Source organism: Ambystoma mexicanum, chromosome 4p, assembly GCF_040938575.1.
Source record: "Ambystoma mexicanum isolate Mex_15411 chromosome 4p, UKY_AmexF1_1, whole genome shotgun sequence".
Taxonomy (NCBI): Eukaryota; Metazoa; Chordata; class Amphibia; order Caudata; family Ambystomatidae; genus Ambystoma; species Ambystoma mexicanum.
In genome coordinates, this window is record NC_090927.1 from 161,139,460 (window position 1) to 161,159,812 (window position 20,353).

At 46.2% G+C, this 20,353-nt stretch overlaps 1 protein-coding gene across 7 annotated transcripts in view; it reads right to left on the reverse strand.

Moving 5' to 3' along the window:
• OTOF (otoferlin) overlaps nucleotides 1-17,744 on the reverse strand; it is a 1,702,209-nt gene extending 1,684,465 nt beyond the window's left edge. For 2 of the 7 annotated variants that reach the window (XM_069605602.1, XM_069605603.1), the window contains exon 1: nucleotides 17,164-17,740. In XM_069605602.1, the coding sequence (XP_069461703.1) occupies nucleotides 17,164-17,242 (79 nt within the window). In that variant the 5' untranslated portion in view covers nucleotides 17,243-17,740. Of the gene's footprint in view, nucleotides 1-17,163 lie in introns of all 7 variants that reach the window. The other 5 variants (XM_069605609.1, XM_069605608.1, XM_069605607.1 and 2 more) reach the window with 4 other exon arrangements.
• Nucleotides 17,745-20,353: the final 2,609 nt, after the last annotated feature.

Consider the following 20,353-nt stretch of genomic DNA (forward strand, 5'->3'; position numbering starts at 1 on the left):
CTTCCTGGGTTTTTGTTTCTTGTGGTGCCATTCGGACGCCCCTTCCTACGCTTTCGCGCCGTTTTCCCCCACCCCGCGCCTAAACTCCCAGACCCTCTATCGTCCCGCATTTCATGCGGCCCGGGGCCTGGGTCATATTCATACATCCCATGCTGCCTGGCTTGAGAAACACAATCTCTCATGAAGTTTGAGGCCACGGACCCTGGTGTGTGCTCAAGCACCTCTGCGCAGGATTGCCCTGTACATAGAGTTAGGTAATCCAAGTAATTTCAGCAAATCAATAATAGACCCATGAAATTGTGCATAATTAACTATTTTTCACTGGTTGTACTTGAGCGTGAAAATTAAGACATATCGCTCTTCGTTCGTGGTGGGAGGGCTCGTTTGCATACGAAAAATGAACCAAGATTAATCCCTGTGAAAATGGCGGTCTTGACAAGGTTATGTTAACTCTACTTGAACAGCGCACTGTCGCCCAGGGGCAGCATGGCGCTAATGGGAGAAAAACACAAAAAGAAGAAGAGGAGGCAAAGAGCAGACAATCTAAAAATGAGAACAAGAGGGTTCTGAGGCGGTGCCGAAACAGGAAACGGTTATCAATAGCGCAAAGGCAGCGCATAAGCTTGATCCATAGAACCGCAGCAGACACTGAAAAGGCGCGAGCGCCGATCCTGGCCCAACGAAACATAGGGACCTGGATCCGAGTCAGAGGCTGAGCGCAGGGTTCTAGATGGTGTAAAGCGGCAGAACTTCCTATGCAGGAACTCAAGGCAGTGGTCGTAAAAAGCCCGGTGTACAATACAGAGAGACTTAAATTGGATTCGATGGTTAACAGGGAGCTAATGAAGGCGGCGCAGAGTGGGTGAAATAGGATCCCGCATAGACGCACCAGTAACGGCTCTGAACGCAGTATTCTGAAGTATCACAAGCCGGTGGAGTATATATGCAGTCTGGGACAGGAAAGAAGAGTTACAGTAGTCCAGGGAACCAAAAACAGAGGCCACCACCACAGGCGCATGAATGTCAAGAGGCAGAGAAGGGAGAACCTTTCGTAATATATTACGCTTAAAATAGCCCCCTTGGCATACAGAGCTAACCTGGGCCTCCATGGAGAGGGTGGCCGAGATCTAAACTCCAGGGTCCCTGATTATGGCAACAGGTTTAGGGAGGGGGCAAAAGCTCAGATGTCCAGAACGAGGTCCCAGAGGACACTGAGACCGGTAGATATTAGCACCACTCATCAAGATGGCGGCTGCCCAAATTCCAAGTATGGAATCATCAGAAAACAAAAGCATGGCTCCCACCATTTCTGAATCACGATCCTGCATTCCTGGGGCAATGGCAACAGAGTGCATGCGCATATTAACTAACAACACATTTACTGTTGCACTTGCTAACATTTTTTTAGACAAGGGGCAGATACTTACAGTATTGGGGGCTGCTTTTTAAAAACGTAAAAAGGAAGCCAACACCATGTAAACACAATATGCAAATAGTTATGCGTGCACATGCGGTCAGGAAATTGATGAATGTATACAATAAATACTTTAGAATAAGAAATTCAAAACAATGGCTGCAATTGCCAGTCTAAAATGGCAGCCACTTTTTGGCAAATTATTTTCCTTTCTATTTTTGGCAATTCTGTGTGGGAGGCAACACAAGTGTGTGCACTGTGTGCAGAGTCGTTTTTATGGGAGGGCAAAAGGGGCACTTGCCCAGGGCACCCAACTTGGAGGGGGGCCTCACAAGGTTGCCTGATATGAAGAAGTAAGATTCCATTGTTCACCAGTTTTAAATAGCACGCGTCAGGAGATTTTACGGTGTGCTGCTGAGGCTCTAAACCCATTGCCTTTCTGTTTTGACAAGTACATTCTGCCTTGATCAATTCATCATGTATTGATTTCTCTGTTTACTGTGGTATACATAGTGTGTTCCTTACGGCACAACTCGGTAGCATTCTTTCCTTCCTGCGGGAATTATGTTGATCATAGGCAAAAGTGAAATGCATATTGATAAATTGAATGCCACAATGGTTCAGAAGTTAGCTCAGTGTGTGAAGCACCCATTGTAGAGATGTGTTCATATGCAAAATTAGAATATCACATTCCAGCAAGGCTGGCTGAGACTTTCCTATGTCTGAAGTTTATAAACCTGCCTGCATATGTACTTGCTTTTGCAGAACAACATCTGCTATTATCAGCAATGTACCTGTACCAGATAGGGGTTGCTTCAAAAACTAACATATAATCTGTATTCTGAAGGTCTAGAAATTGGCTTGTTCAGATGGGGTGTTGTAAAACGTAGGCAATCTCCTCCAAAGATGGCATAAACTGTTAGTCCAAGAGGTGAATAAGTATCGAAATTCAAGACTATGGAACTAAAGCGTTCATGCTTGTATCCTGGATTTGCCAGCAGATGATGCAGTGCTCCTGGTCGAATCATCTAATATATCTCAGATTACTGTGCTGTCTTCTGTGAGGTTTGCCTTCTTGATATGAGATTATTTGATATGGCATTTATAACATGCCTATACACAAGTGTTTTGAGGCGCGACGAGGCAAGGGGGAACAAAGGGAGGACAGACAACGATCCTACCAGGCCAGGTGTCATTCAGATTGTGCAAGTGCATGGGAAGGGGGGAAAAGGAAAAGTGAGAAGGGAAAGGGAGAGGGGAAAGTGCAGTACATGGGAAGTGGAATAAATAAGAAAAATTAAATGGCCAGCTGGTGGCAAGTGCAAGGAAGGGCAGACATAAGTGTTGGTAGGGGGACTGTAGGGATGCACAAAAACGGTCCCCAGGTGCAGAGGTTGCCAGGGAGGCAGTGCGGGTGGGCAATTGACGGGACCTGGGCCAGAGATCAGAAAGGGTGGCCAGGTAACCAGTGCAGTTTCAGTCAGGAATTTAACAGGGTAGAGGGGGAGAAAAAGCAGAAGCAAAGAGGAAGGTTTTGAGGTGCTTCCGGAACCAGAGATGGTTCTCCTCGGGTTTCAGGGAGGCAGGAAGGCTGTTCCAGAGGGAGGCCCCGGCCGAAGAGAGTGGTCTTGGAGAAGCGACTGACCCTGAGGTCTTGCATGCTGCTGGTGCCGTTTAGCCCATTACTTGATCTTTCTTCTTATGTAGGCCATTTGGGTGGAAGGGTTGGTAGACAGAAGAAAGCAGACCAGATGTTGCAGGGCTCAGGCAAGCATATTTTAAGGTCTGCCTGTTTGACACAAAAATCGGCTTGCTTTTTGGTAAAAGTCAAAGGTTTTTAGGCACATTTATAAATAAAAATGTCACAAGTAATTGTTTTGGAAGTATTTAAAGCTTTAAAATACAAAAGACAAACCCAGATGAAATTTGTTAAATGGTATGCTGGTACTTATATACTTTCCTAGATGATGGAGAGAATGAAGCTAGAACCATTTCCAGTGAGCATGACACCCAATATTTATTTTTACAAATGGTTATGTTTGGTAATGTGATTTGTGTACTTTCCAAGTCCGTTTTTATAAAATGAGATTGTTTTAGTTCTTGGTAAGAACTGGAAAAGAAAGTGTTCAAATGCAGAAATTGCAGAGTTAGCACAAATCACAGCTTCACCCCTTCACCAATGTGTGATCCTGGGCATCTCATTTAATCTTGTATTGCCTAACCCCTCAGAATTGCCAGTCCCTAAACCTTTCACAATGTTCAGCCCTTCAGAGTGATTTCCTTCTCATGGTATGATCTTCATAAAAGACGTATTCATGGTTTCACTGGCTATAGGGCTACTTTGACTTTAATAGTGAGCATATTTATATCGCACACAACAGGCATTTGTTCCTTTGATATCTAATGGCAACACTATATGAAAACCATATCCAACTTCTAATCTCTGTCTGGATAAAGACACCTTCCTGGTGGCTTCTAATATGCATCAACTATCCATTCTAAGCTATGTGTAGCATTCTCCTTCCTTCCAATTGGTCTCCTCTATCCATGCTTGAGCACTTTTGCATTCTGTGAGGCAGCTAATATGAGTTTTCTGTCTATTATGGGTTACATGTACCTTTTACATAGAGTCCTGCTTTAATACTACAGGCTGCATACCTTCCTGGATGTTATTGATAAAAATTATCCTGTAAGTACTAGAACAGTAACCTCTTTGTAAACTGCTAATATTGGACTTCAAATGCTACTTGTTTATCATTCTGATTAGAGCAAAAATGAAGAGGGTAAGAGGACTTAAAGGGAGTAAACATGGTTATTATGCTGAAAGACAGCATACCAACCTATAGGTTGTGAGCGCGATGGGTGGGGGGCACGACCATTATTCTTGATCCCTTTATTCCTTTGGTTTGGTGAAGGGGGGCCCCAAAGAGATCCATACCCAGGGCCCCAAAAGTGCTTAAGATGGCCCTGACTGTGTGTGATATATGTCCGGTGCTATCCGGGGGAAGGACACATACTGTCTACAGTCTCTAGGTCGAGTTTAGGAATGTCCATGGCAGGTACTACAATTGCAATGTTTCCTATTTTCGATTATTGAAAGAGACGTTTCCCAATTGAGAAGGTTTTTTAAAATAATGTTCTTACTAAAAGTAAATGCATTTTATCTTCATCAAAAAAACACAGCTGTGTTTCTGGCTGTGACAGACATGCCAAGTTTCTGGACCAGGCGGGAGGGAGATTTTGCTCCAGAAAGCGGGAGAAAGGAATTTCCCCCATAGGAGAGCATAGGGGTTTTAATTATTGTAGGCGGGAGCAAGAGCTGGAGATTCCCGCGAGCTGCGGGAGACTTACTATGTTAGGCGGCATAGATCAGTGCACCCAATACTTGCAAATTGTTGCAGTCAGCCTTAATGCAAGGACAAAACCCCAGGCGTTTACAAGCAGTGACGTCATTTGGGGTTTTCTAGGGGTCGCAACTGTCTCCCTTGCTCCCACTGACCAAAAGTTTTTTTTTAGCCTGTGGGTATTTGTCAAGGTCAATAGGGCAGGGGAACATGGTACTATCCCATTTGGTGGTCACACAACTAAAAGATCTTAGGAATATGGGCCTGTACACCCCCCTTAAGTGCCAATTGCGAGTATGCACGTCCTTTTTGCATAGACTTGCATGATAGCCTGGCAGTTATGGCGATGAAATGTATATTACAGTGATATCGTAACCATATTTGTCTGAGTGAGGTGAGGAACAATGCTATGTGATGCCGCTGCCTGTTTTGTCAGGGGGTGAAATGTGTGCCATCACTTCCTATGATGTCACTTGCGGGCGGGATCAAATTACATCACTTCCTGTGATTTCATCAGAGGTCCAGGATCGTGTGCTGTCACTTCCGCTACCCGTGCCATTTTGGTGAAATGACGTCCCTGTTTGTAAGTATGCTATTGCAATTTTTACACCCCTGATTTTGAAGCTGTAACTTGGAAACTTCAGAACACAAACCTGAGCTACTAACGAATGCTATAGTTCTGAACACTGTCAGACTCTTTCCCTTTTACTTATTAAAGGACCTTCTGGCTTCAGGTGTTACCCTCTTCAGACTGAGCTAAGGCAATGCTATAGGCAAAGTTTCAGGGAGCGTAATGGAACCGCCTCACTGTGAACATCACTGTCCAGTGTGGTAAATAAAGGAGGGATAATGGACCGAAGGGAGATGCATCATTCATCCCCATGTGTTATTAATGACCTGCCGAAGACACGGGAGGCCGTTAATGACCAGTAGAACTAAATAATGTAAATAATGCCTGCGAAGGCCGCTCCTAGCTACTCAGATGAATGGACGTGTGCCGCGCGATCCAATGCCACGCACTAGAAAATGGCCGACCAGGTGGCAGGGTGATGTAGTGTCATACGCGCCCCGAGATATTTAATTGGTTTACCATGGACTTAGTATTGATTTCCTGTGATACCAGCGAGGCGGATCTCCCGTTGAATCCTCTGACGCAGTAAGGGAAGGCTCAGGTCTCCGCTCTCTGTGATGTCTGAGACGAGCGATTAATAGCACTCAAAGGCCTCGGGTGTGTTGAGCTTGAGCTCTTTCAAGAATCCATGGTGTATTTGTTGCAAAGATGTGCTGGTTTGGATAATTGTTTGCTAAAAAAATACATATGGGATACAGTGCAAAAAAATACCAAGGGCCTGATTCATGGAATATTTGCCCAGACTTTGCACGGCAAAAACACACTTTGCGCGCTTCCATGAATCAGGGTTTGTGTCGGCAGTGCAAAGTCACTTTTCAGCAGTGCAAATTCACTTTGAACCAGGCGAATATTCGATGAATCAGGCCCCAAGTTACTGTGCCACAAACACTGGGCCACCCCAACACTTCAGTCTGTATCGCATCTGGGTGGGAAGGCTACAGGGCATTATGGCTCGTTATTGACTGAAGTGTTTCAGCTTATCAGATTGGGTAAAATTTTTCACTCAAACTGCAGAATGGGTGTGGTGAGCAGAATAGGCGTTTCGAGAGGTTTTCCAGGCAGAAAAGCAACTACATTCCGTGCCAGAGGTGTCACGGAACCACCAGCAATTGCCGCCCTTTCCGCATTCGGGTGGAATCGTTTGCCAAACCCTAAATCCGAGACAATGGCACAGAGCTCAGCAAACATCAAAAGTTAGACCTGGGATCCTAATTTACCTATCCGAAAGCAAGAACGCAGAACCAGTCAATACAGCCGGTGTTCTGAGCTTCCTGATTTGCTACAACGCCCCACCGGGCCGCAGCGAGAATTGATATTTGTTATATGTTTAGACTGAGGTGCTTTACCAACATTGGCCATTACCACATAGTGAGTTCAATGTCCCTTATTCTGTAAATATTCCATACAATTTCAGCTTCTGATCAAGTAGTATTTTAAAAAAGCACAGAAATTCAAATATCACTTATTTTTACCGTTAGCACCATAGCTGTAATTGATATGATATGATCGTTTATTTATATAGCGCCTATACACTAAGTGTTTCAAAGCACTTCAAGGCAAGGGAGGGAACGAAGGGAAAATACAATGACATTCTTACAGGCCATGAACAGTAAGGATGTGAAATTAACTATTGTAAAAAACAAGATAAGTTCCCAATTAAGGAACTCACGTCCCCTGCACACTTTCCAATGTCTGGAAAACCAGACCAACAATTAGTTTGTATACTAAACAGTGTTTCTAATAATATCTTTTGAAACCATTGCATTAAACCAATAAACTATTGTACTCAGCCTGACGACATTTCAGATAGTGCAAGAGCTAAGATATAGATAAGGAAGGGAGGGGGAGAGTGGGAAGGAAATGGAAAGAGACTGGCGACTACCCTATTAGGCCTGACGTCATTTCTGGTAGAGCCATAGAAAAACAAAAGGTGAGGGAGAGGGGTGCAGAAATGGAGGGGAGGAACAAAAGAAGTGACTATCATATTTGACCTGAAGACATTTCAGATAGTGCAAGAGCTAAGACATAGATAAGGAAGGGAGGGGGAGAGTGGGAAGGAATTATGATTGGAAGGCGATATTTCTATTCCTTAGTAGTCATATAAAGGCTTGGCCACAGTCTTGTCTTCGGGCTTTCTTACACCTGTGGTTCCAGCCGCCAGACTCTACCCACATCATGCACGCTGGATCTGCATGAGGTACCCACATCATGCACACTGGATCTGCACGAGGCAACTTAAGAAACTGAACATGTGCACCTTATGTCACGTGCTACACAACTCTGGAAAAGGGTACATTTTCAAATTTCTAAGATCACTCCATGTTGTAAATACTGATGCTTTAAGTTCTAATATATGTCAACTCGTTGTCTCACGAATGCCCTATAATCACTCGTGTTAGACTTCCAGCTGTGGCTACTGGAAGGGGAGTACATCATTTTGATTGTCAAACCTAGAGGCGGGCTCCCAGGTGTGCTGTCTGTGGGATGCCCCTCTGAATGGCTTCACAGTTGGATCATTTGAGGAATCTGCCAAGCAGCGCTTTATCGTTTATGGCTCGACTATTGCAGCTCCTACAGATTTGCTTCAACCCGCCTCTCCAAAATGTGAAATGTTGCAGTGAGACTAACCAAAAACTGACAAAAAGTTGCAAACCAGGGTAAGAGGTAACGAGGATCTCTAAAGGTATTGGCATAATTGACCTAAAAACATTTGACCTAAAACATTTGATCATCAAATGTTTTTGACATTTTTTTGGGTCAAATTTAATTATATATATGTATGGGGGTGGGTAAGTGTATAGATTAGGTTGAGGGGATGTAGGGGAGGTTGCGTGAGGTACATTCCCCTCACCCCGCATTTTAAAACGAGAAAAAGGTCAAATAAATTCGATCAAATGTGATTAGGTCATATTGAGACCCAACCTCTTTAAATATGTTCATGGATAAAGGGGTGGTGGTGGGTAGATGGAGTTTAAGAAGCATCAGCCATCGCTGCTTCAATTCTCTCAGGTAAATGTACCCTGTATTTGGATTTGTATAGAGGGAGTCTTGCTGGGAAGCGGTGGAGCACCATACCCATCATTTAGGTCAACAGAGGTCGATGCGACAGGAGGTTACAGGTTATAGTAGCTTGGATATCCCATAGTACAGGGGTGGTATACACGAAGAGTAGCCCGTTCTAAATGAGCCCAGTTAGCCCTGACTGGCAGGGCCTTGGGTTCCTTCCTGAACTACAGCTCCCTCCCGTAGAAAGCCCAATCGCACGTAGAGGAGGTCAGCACAGTGCCCACATCCCTTTCGCTGACAAGCACTTCCTTCCTTCACATCCCTTCCAGTACCTCGCCTTCCAGGACTGGCCGGGCAGGCTGACCTATATCTGTCGGCATTTCCTCAATGTTACTGCAAGAGACTTGGTCAAGTCCTATCCGGGCTGCCCAATGCTATGCTCCCTAGACCATAGAAGTTATCCTCTCCAGGGATTGCAATGTGTGTGTTACTTTTCCCAATTCCCATTTGACATTGTGTGTGGCCGTGTCTCACGCTGCCTGTTCTCAGTGTCCACACACTGAGGCCAGCCTAACATGTCGCAATTGCAAAACCCGGGCTAACTCAGCCCTTCATCCTTTAGAGTTTAATGCATTGCCTTCCATTCATTTGAGTAATAATATTTATTTATTTAATTGTCATTTCTTTAACGCCCCACATGCCCATCGGCCTCGGGACGCACGAAAAACAAAGACAGAACAAACAACAGATAATAATAACAATACTACAGCACTTAGAAGCTGGACTACTCTGGCACAAAGCGCTATAAAATGTCGTTAACATTACTATGGGGTACTGCGCATGGCACTCTCGGTCTCCTTGCCCTCACTTGGGCTCTGCAGGTCTTGAATGAGAGGGTGCAGACAAGCGCTTCCACAGTAGTGGCCACCAGTGTTGGCAGACAGGCGCTATACAAGACCACTTACATGGCATTACATCATCCCTGTCTGAGGAGGCGGGAGTTCAGCAATATCTCGGAAGTTAGAAGAGAGGGTGACTGGTGGGCAGGTCCATTCCCTCAGCCTAGATATACAATGAATGTTCAGATGAGGCGGAGCTAAGGTCAGGTGGGTTTCCTGCAGGAGTGTACCACTCAGCTACTGGGGACTATTCTAAGCCACGCCTTTCCAGGATTGCTTTGGATCTGCTCCACCCCTCCTCACTGTCGATGTTGGGAAAGTGTTCACAACTGTGCACAGGACTCACCCAGTCTGGGCACCACCCTACATGATGCTACAGCACAGACCCTACACCAGGGGCCTGCCACACTTGCCACCCTAGGGGTGTCGGGCTACAACTCTCCTCAGGCTTACATGGTATATAGTCAACGTAGCCCAACATCGAGATGGCTCGCATTTTACGCTTGCTTTTTCGGCGTGATTTATCCGCACTGTTGGTCACATTGATTTTAAAAAAAACATTGGGCCCCATCATGTTTTGGGCGGTAAGTCCACTTGAATTACCGCCAAAATCACTTACTGTTTCCACCACTGCGTCCTGCAGATTTGTGCTAAGATTGTGCGTGAGGGTAAATTGGTGTTCCCATTTTTGTAGTTCATAGGACTCCATGGGATTTTTGCAGCTTTACCGCAAGCGGTAATTCTGCCGTAGAACCTCTAAAGATTTTTGTAGCTAAAGAAGATGTTTTACCTCCAACAACAACATGCTGGTAGTACACCCCCACTGCACCTTTAATTTTGGAATTCGGCGGTGCTGTAAAACCGATGGTAATTCAGCTACTGCCAAGAAAAGTGGCAGTAACAGAATTACCACCAGAATTTTATTGCATCGGAAAATGCGTAATGAGTTGCATATATAATTGCGGAGAATGGTGCAATGGTGAAAATACCTTCCCCACAATAAATTTCCCACCCATATACCCGCCCAAGATCAAAGACCACCCACCCATATACCGGCCCAAGATCAAGGATCACCCACCCATACACCCGCCCAGGACCAAGGACCACCCACCCATATACCGGATCAAGATCAAGGATCACCCACCCATATACCCGCCCGGGACCAAGGACCACCCACTCATATACACACCCAAGATCAAGGACCACCCACCCATATACACGCCCAAGACCAATGATCACCCATCCATATACCCGCCCAGGACCAAGGACCAGCCACCCATATACCCGCCCAAGACCAAGGACCACCCACCCATGTACCCAGCCAAGACCAACGACCACCCACCCATATACCCACCCAAGACCATTGACCACCCATATACCCGCCCAAGAACAAAGACCACCCACCCATATACCGGCCCAAGGTCAGGGATCACCCACCCATATACACGCCGGGACCAAGGATCACCCACCCATATACCCGCCCAAGACCAAAAACCACCCACCTATATACCGGCCCAAGATCAAGGATCACCCACCCATATACCCACCCAAGACCAAGTACCACCCACCCATACACCCGCCCAGGACCAAGGACCACTCACACATATACCGGCCCAAGATGAAGGATCACCCACCCATATACCCACCCAAGACCAAGGACCACCCACCCATATACCCACCCAAGACCAAGGGCCACCCATATACCCATGAAGACCAAGGACCACCCACCCATGTACCCACCCAAGACCAAGGACCACCCACCCATATACCGGCCCAAGAGCAAGGATCACCCATCCATATACCCGCCCAGGACAAAGGATCACCCACCCATATACCCGCCCAAGACCAAGGACTACCCCCCCATATACCCGCCCAAGACCAAGGACCACCCACCACATACCCATGAAGACCGAAGACCACCCACCCATGTAGCCGGCGAAGACCAAGGACCACCCACCCATATACACACACAGGACCAAGGATCACCTACTCATATACCCACCCAAGACCAAGGACCACTCACCCATGGTTCCATGTGTTATTAACGAAAAAAATAAATAACAAAAACTTTTTTAACGAAAAATAAATAACAAAAAAATACCAAATTATTATTTTTTAATTTGTAGTGCCTCCCCAAGCCCCCGATTCCCTATGATTCTTACCCCACCCCAACCACCCCACTACCTGTTTTAACCCCTTACTGCACCCCCACATATACTTACCTTTAATTTTTGGTATTTTTTCAATGTTTATGTTTCATTGAAAATGTTATTCATTATTTTCTAGTCGTTCATTTCACTATATGCCCTCACCCATATACTCACCCAAGAACAAGGACCCGCCCACCCATATACCTGCTCAAGGACCACGCGCCCTCTGGCTGGGGTGACAGGATGACTCCAGGTCACTGGGGCACTCATTTTTAAGTATTGATCTTTCACTTAATGCATTCTGGGAGCTGTAGTCTTGGTTCACTTCAAATGAAAGCATTGGAATTGATCACCCGATAGCAAAGAGTGGTGGCAGGAAAGGGCAGGTCTCTGCAATGGGTGAGATCCTCTAATGATGGTACTTCTGTAACCCAAAATGTGACCCCAAACTTCTAAAAAAAAAGTCTCAACTAAGAATGTGCAGATTTAGTGAGATTGCATCGCATCTCCCACTCACTAAAAGCAAGCGACATCTCCCACATGGCATTCCATGCTCTCTCCCTTGAGCAGCACTCTAGATGAGGGGGGAGGAGGGCGGTGAATGTGGGGTTAGCAATCAACCGAGGAGCCGGCACGCCTCTAGTGTGTTACATCTAGTAGCGCCAAAGTGTCCGTTCCACATAGAAGCCCCGGCAGGTGGCAGGCGGTGCTATAGACAATGTGACATGCAATGCAGTTATTCAGGAGGAGCTATGTCACTACCTGCAGAAATAGTACATTACTAGAGGAAGAGTCTCTCTCTATAGATCAGGGACGTCCTTTCACCAGGGGTAGCGGAAGTCACATCGCATGACCCTTGACCTCTGATGACATTACAGGGAGTGATGTCAGTTGACCCCACCCCGAAATGACATCACGGAAAGTGATGGAACACAACCTTTTACCCCTTCACAAAACAGGAAGTGGCATCACGTAGCATTGCAATATCCCTGTAAAGTGATATACATTTCATTCAAGAATAGATGAGCATATGTATTGGCAGAAAAAAAACATGCTTTAACTGCACCCTGCGAAAAGCCAAATACATATTCTACTCTGAATGCATTTTGGAGGATTTTGTCTGCATTGTGAATTTCAAATGTTTAAGAACAGACTAAATCACCCCTGAAGTGTGCCTGAAATAAACCTTTAAATGAATCGAGCAATTATTGTATAGAATTCTAGAAAGACACATTATTTGTTATTCCTAGTCTTTCTTATTTAGGGTCACTGCTCAAAGTGTTACACTTGTGGACAAGAAGGCCAGCCACTCTAGAAAGCAAGAGCCACATGGGGTAGCAAGGGAGACCCCAGGGGTGGCAGGAAAGACCTCTGGCCCCCCCTAAGCAACGTCCCTGCTGTAGGTGCCTATGATTGCACAGGAAGTGCTTAGCACTTCCTGTAGTACAAGGCGTAATGCACTGGAGCATGCCGTAGCATAGCTGAATATATTGCAATGTGAGAAGAGCGTAACACACAGCAGCGTACTGTATTGCAGCACGCATGTACGCATGTACTATAGCATAGACTGGCATTGCACATGCACGCATACATGGCAGCAAGACAGAGAAGCTAACTAGGAATGCAGTGGCACAGGTCACAACATAACACACATGATATAGCATAAGTAAAGACTATACCATAAAATGGCATCTCTCACAAACCCATCCCACCCACAGCCCTGCAGGCTAGCACTGTTAGCTTCCGAACCCATCCCCATCACATCCTCCATTTTCCCCTCTTCTTTCTCACTCCCTCTCCCCTGCCAGCCTACCCTTTCTCCTACTTTGTCGGCCGACTGGCTGCTTGGTGCTTCCCTAAGGCTAAAAGGACGCCACCGCCCCCCCCTCCCCAGTCCCCCTGCACCGCCGCCTGGCCTACCATGCACTACCACCCGGCTGTCATACCCCTTGCAGTCCAGCCTTCCTTGCACTTAACTCAGGGCCCTGCTGCTCTGGGTGCACTTCGCCCTGTAGCCTCTCCCCTACACTTCTTGTCTGAGCACTTGCACGATCTAAATGATGCTCGGCCTAGTAAGATCGCTTGTCTTGTCCTCCCTTGTTCCCCTTGCGCCTTGAAACACTTTTCTATAGGCGCGTTATAAATAACATAACAATTAATCCCATTGCGCCCCATCCCTTATACTAGCATTCTATGCGGCCACTCATCCCACACGGTAACATACTATATGTGTTTCTTCTAAACTGTATACACAATAAAGAAATAAAAAACATAGCATTCCATTCTCCTCCGTGACATATCATTCCATAACATAGCATAGCGGGAACTACCATCAATGACGCCACTCCCACCCCTACTATACCACGGAATGCTATTATACAAAACCATGCCATCCACTATCATACAATACCATACCATATCATACCATGAAGTCACTCATACTACGCCATCAACATACCATACTATCGGATGCCATGACATACCTTTTCATGGGTCCTTGGCCATTCTTGCCCATTCCGATTCTTTACTGTACCCTGCCATACCACAGCATGGTATCACTTATCCCAAACCATAACATACCATGCGATCACTATGTCCATTCAATTGCATTACATTGTATTGCATAATATAGCATGCCACGAGCTACCATAATGCAGTCACAAATATTATACGATACCATCCTATCACACACCATGCCATTCATTATCATCCCATACCATAGTAAACTATACCATGCCATCCTATCACAGACTATGCCATGCCCCATCATACCATACCATACCAAACTATACCACGCCATGCCATCCTATCACACACCATGCCATGCATTATCATCCCATACCATAGTAAACTATACCACGCCATGCCATCCTATCACAGACTATGCCATGCCCCATCATCCCATACCATACCAAACTATACCACACCATGCAATCCTGTCACAGACTATGCCATGCACTGTAACCCCATACCACACCTGCTATAACATGGCATGCCACCCTATCACAGACTATGCCATGCCCCATCATCCCATACCATAGTAAACTATACCACGCCATGCCATCCTATCACAGACTATGCCATGCCCCATCATCCCATACCATAGTAAACTATACCACACCATGCAATCCTGTCACAGACTATGCCATGCACTGTAACCCCATACCACACTTGCTATAACATGGCATGCCATCCTATCACAGACTATGCCATGCACTATCATCCCATACCATACCAAACCATTTATTTATTTATTTTTGTATTTGTAAAACACCTAAGCCCGGGGGAATCAAGGCGCTGTTTCATCCAGTGACACGGGTGAGAGCTTAGGGAAGAAAAGACTGACAGAAAGTACACGCAATGATCATCTGAGTTGGACACAATGTGCCATGTCGTCAGACCGGCCAGTGAGGGCAAGTCAGTGGTTAAGGAAACAGCAGGGTTTTCAGGGCTTTGCGGCATGCCCAGTAAGAGTCTTCAGGGGGAGGGAGTTCCAGGGCGTTGCTGCTATTGCGAGAAAGTTAGAGCCACCCCCTTTGATCCGCTTAAAAATGGGAATCACCAGGCGATTTTCGTGCATGGACCTCACTGGTTTCAGTGTTTTGGCTCTCACAATTCTCTGTGCCAGGTAGGTTGGAGCCATGCCAGACAGGACTTTGTGATGGAGACGAGTCTGAAAATGATCCTTTCTTGAATAGGGAGCCAGTGGGCTTGCCTTCTGGCTCTGGAAATGTGTTCTCTTTTGGAAATGGTGAGTGCAGTGTGCAGGGCATTGATCTGGATAATATGCATTTTGATCATGCTTTTTTGGGACCATGCCATCCTATCACAGTCTATTCCATGCACTGTAACCCCATACCATACAATGCTATACCATAGCATGCCATCCCATCACATACTATGCCATGCGCTATCATCCCAAACCATACTATACCAAACCAAGCCATTCTATACTATAGCATGCCACCCTATCACAGACTATGCCACGTACTATCATCCCAAACCATACTATACCAAACCATGCCATGCTATAGCCTGCCACCCTCTCACAGGCTATGCCATGTACTATCATCCCATACCATACTATACCATGACATGCAATGGCATAGCATGCCATGCTATCACAGATTATGCCAAGCACTGTAACCCCATACCATAAAATGCTATACTATAGCATGCCATGCTATCACAGACTATGCCATGCGCTATCATCCCAAACCATACTATACCAAACCATGCCATGCTATAGCATGCCACCCTCTCACAGGCTATGCCATGTACTATCATCCCATACCATACTATACCATGACATGCAATGGCATAGCATGCCATGCTATCACAGATTATGCCAAGCACTGTAACCCCATACCATAAAATGCTATACTATAGCATGCCATCCTATCACAGACTATGCCATGCGCTATCATCCCAAACCATACTATACCAAACCATGCCATGCTATAGCATGCCACCCTCTCACATGCTATGCCATGTACTATCATCCCATACCATACTATACCATGACATGCAATGGCATAGCATGCCATGCTATTACAGATTATGCCAAGCACTGTAACCCCATACCATAAAATGCTATACTATAGCATGCCATCCTATCACAGACTATGCCATGCGCTATCATCCCAAACCATACTATACCAAACCATGCCATTCTATAGCATGCCACCCTCTCACAGGCTATGCCATGTACTATCATCCCATACCATACTATACCATGCCATGCATGGCATAGCATGCCATGCTATCACAGATTATGCCAAGCACTGTAACCACAAACCCTACAATGCTATACCATAGTATGCCATCCTATCAGACTATGCCATGCACTGTAACCCCACACCACACCATGCTATAACATGTCATACCATCTATCACAGACTATGCCATACACTATCATCCCATCCCATCCCATACCATACTATACCATGCCATGCTATACCACACCATGCCATCCTATCACAGACTATGCCATGCACTGCAACCCATACCATGCAATGCCATAGCATGCCACCCCATCACTGACTGTCATACATTGTCATCTCATCCAATACCATAACATAGCATACTGTGCTGACACTCATACTAAACAGTCCCATGCTATCAGCATACCATACCAAACAATGCCATAGCATACCATAACATGTCATCACACACTCTGCCATACTCTAGCTTCCCAGGCCATAACATACCATCCATGCTGTCAATCACAATAAGCCAGTCTATGTTTTCAACATGCCATTCGGACACTATGCCACAGTATATCATTCCCCTCATGCTAACAGTGCACGTGCCATCCCACCGATCCAGTATCGTGCCATGCCACACCAGCGCAGGCAAGCGCTCATAAGATGCCATGCCACTCCATAAAAGGGGACACCATGCCGCCAGACAGGGAGACCTACACTGCTGATGACAGAGAAGGTGAGCCGTTTCCCAACAGGTGCGACACGGTGCACACACACACACACACACTGTGCACAGCACATGCCCCAGCGCCCAGCGCTGCCTGCCCCCATCCTCCCGCACTGGCCGCCCATGCAGCGCAGAGCTGCGTGTCGGAGATGTTGCATTGAGTGTCATCTCTCCAGCACCGCTGCGAACTTTTCCTGCCCACCCCCACGTCCGCAGGCACACTAGACCGGAGCGGAGACGCATGGACACACACACACACGCACGGCGGCAGAGAGCCGGCGCCTACCTCTGAAGGCCACTTTGGCGATCCGGTCGCCCTTGCCTCGCAGGTCGGTGACGGTCTTGAGGTGGACTACCAGGGCCATGCTGCTCCGGGGTGAGTGGGCAGAGCTGGTTCGTCAGCGGGGAAGCAGCGGCGTGCAATCCGGGAGTCTGCCTGCTGCCCACAGAGGATGCCCGTGCCGTGCCTGCCTGCCTCTCTCCCTCACACACACAGACAGGCTCAGCGTCCGCTGCCCACACGGCGCACCAGAACGGGGGCTGCTGCGCTCTGCCGTGCAACAACCTCCTACCCCACGCGCCTCGCAAGACACCGGCTCAGGGCGCCTCGGGCTTTTTTTCCTCTTCTTCTTTTTTGCTGACAAGGGGCCCATAAATTATGCAGCGGCTCTCCATCCCTTTTGTCAGCTAAAGTATTGTGTGTCTCCCCCTCTGACTGCTGGAATCTGGGTAATTAGTGACCTCTGTGGCTGCCCGTGCATCACCTGTTTCAGCTGGCTCTGATCTTCTTGCGAGTGCATCTCTCTCTGTGGAAAACAAATACACAACAGCGTTAAGGAAAGGGGCCAGCGTGTCATGCATGTCAACAAGGTGCAGTGGTCAGCACAGAGGACCCCGATCTCAGCGCACTTCCTTCCTCTCCACTCTCAGGCCCCCCCAGAAGGCACCATGGCAGGAAGGCGCTATACGGTGCCGTGCTCTCCATCATGGGTGAGGCCCAGCAAGGCTGAAACATGTCTGGGGATGCGTGTGGTCTCGTGCAGAAGGGATGTAACCTAGCAGTTCATGCTGGACTGGCCCCGTTTGGGGTATGACCAAGCCTGATTTACATATGGTTTTCCCCCTTGGCAAACTGAAAAACGATGGTCTGGAGGGTTGCCCAGGGCTGTGCCAGTGGTTATGATTAATTCAAAATATTCCAGCCATCAACTTTTTGTTTTGCTACACTCTGTCCTGTGGTATTACCACACGATTGCAAGTGGTGGTATGGAGGTGTAAATCCCAATAATTGTCGTCAATAGTACACCGTAGGGGTTTTTGGAGAATTTACCGCAAACAGTAATTCCGTCCAGTCAATCTGCAGATGTTTAGAGGTAAAGTGGAGGATTTACCTCTAGCAAAATGTTGCAGATACATCCACTCCTTTACCTCCAAAACCCATAGTATGCTGGTGTGGTAATTTGGCAGCAGAATGACTGCCACTTTACCACCATTTTCACCACGCGGCCATACTGGTGTTGAGGCCCATAGTGCTATAAAAGTGAATCCTATTGACTGAGGCAGGAGATACTGGCTAGCTTCTAACTCCTCAACGGTCTCATCAGGAGATTTAATTTCTAATCACGGCTGCTTCAATTTCCGAATGTGTGTGATCCTGGGCACACCATTTTACGTCACTGAGCCCTGTATGCCAAAATTGAGAGTACTTAGAAAAATGATTCCTAACGGCATCTGGCCATGGACATTTGTCTAGATTGCCTGAATCAAAAGGCGCATTTTAAAACACATTTTATTTATTTATTTATTTATTTATTTATTTATTGTGTTATAGTTTAACATAAAATTTACACATATAGAATAATATAATACAAACATAAAATAAAACATACTACATTAAAACATATTACATTATGCTTATACTTCTCATGATAGTATAAGCAGAGTAAAACAGTCGCTCTTTTGTTCGACAAAAACATGAGATTAATGCAACAACAGAAAAGGCATAAATAAAATAAAGATAATGAGCATTATTAAAACACACTTTGGAAGTAACATTGGTTAGGACCACCAATAGCATAGTGTACTAACTTTGAAACTAGACCACTTTCCCCAAAATAATGGCCTACACTAGCATACTGGATTGGCCCTATATGCCAGTGCATGGCTGTTCCTGAGGACAGATTCTAAGTCATGCACGGCGGGACACACTCTCCAGCCTTTGCTAAAGCATCCCTGTCCTGAACGTCCCGCGTGCTGCTGGAGGGCTGACTCGTTCTTTGCGTGGTGTCCAAGCTGCATGTAATCTGGGGTGCTTGAGCCACCTTTGACGCTTCTTCCTCGGACAGCTGGTGTTTTATTTTAGTGGTTGTTGTTTGTGACACTGCTCCTCCCTCATGAAGAGGTAGGCACCTTTGTGGGTTTGACTGCCATATTATCGGGCTGTACTAAAGTGACCCCAACCAACCATATCCATGGACCCTGCTAGAGATAGGTTAAAATCACTAACAGTGTTCATTGGAAGCGGATGGCCGCATGGGCGGGCAACCCACCATTTGCTCCCATGACAATCAATGCTCAGCAGCGTGCTGTGGCACCTTGAAACGTCTTTTGTGCTTGATGGAATTACCAATAATGATCCAAGATCAAATAATCGGACAGACTCAAAGAATATGGCAAAGTATATATCATCAATTTAATAAAGCTGGGCAAACTGGCAAACATCGGACTGATGCTTGCACACTCGCACATCAGCTTGTGTCCATGGATGTCTTATAGCTCAATATGCATCATCTATGATGTCATTCTACATGGCAAAATACTAAACCTATCAAGAGGAGGGATTGATTAAGGGGAACATATCTTAAGGATTAGTACATCATTGACTACCCCTTATCTGTAGGCCACACCTCAAACTACCTCTAAATATGTATAAAGTACTGATTATAGCAGACAAAACAACTGTAGGTTGGTCTATGCAACACTGCCCGCTAGGTTGTCCCTCAACCCCACTGATTGGTTGGCATACTATCCCAGCCTTGGACTTTTGGTTCCTCTGCAGCGCGTACGTAATACAAAACTTAGGTGTTTCAGTCCCATCAGACTACTTCCCATTTTCCCAATTAGTCCATCATCTCTCATCGGTAGGCCAGAAACCAAAGTCTTTTGTTTGTAGTTAACCTTGTTGCCTGCTCAATGTCCTGGAACATTCATGGGAGTGTGAGCACACCACTATCTTAGCTTAAGGCTCTAATGAATAGCCTTTGTTTACAACGTCTGAGTCAAGTGTGAAGAGACCACAAATGTGTCAATTTCAGCCTTCTATTTACTGCTTTTTGATTTAATTATGCAGGGTGCTGTTGCTCCCCTTGACCTCTAGATATTTGCTCACTCTATCTCATATGAACTTTGTATACTTTTAATTGACCAGTTTATCCATGTACTCCCTTTATGCTCTGTGCTTATCCTTTAAAAATAGC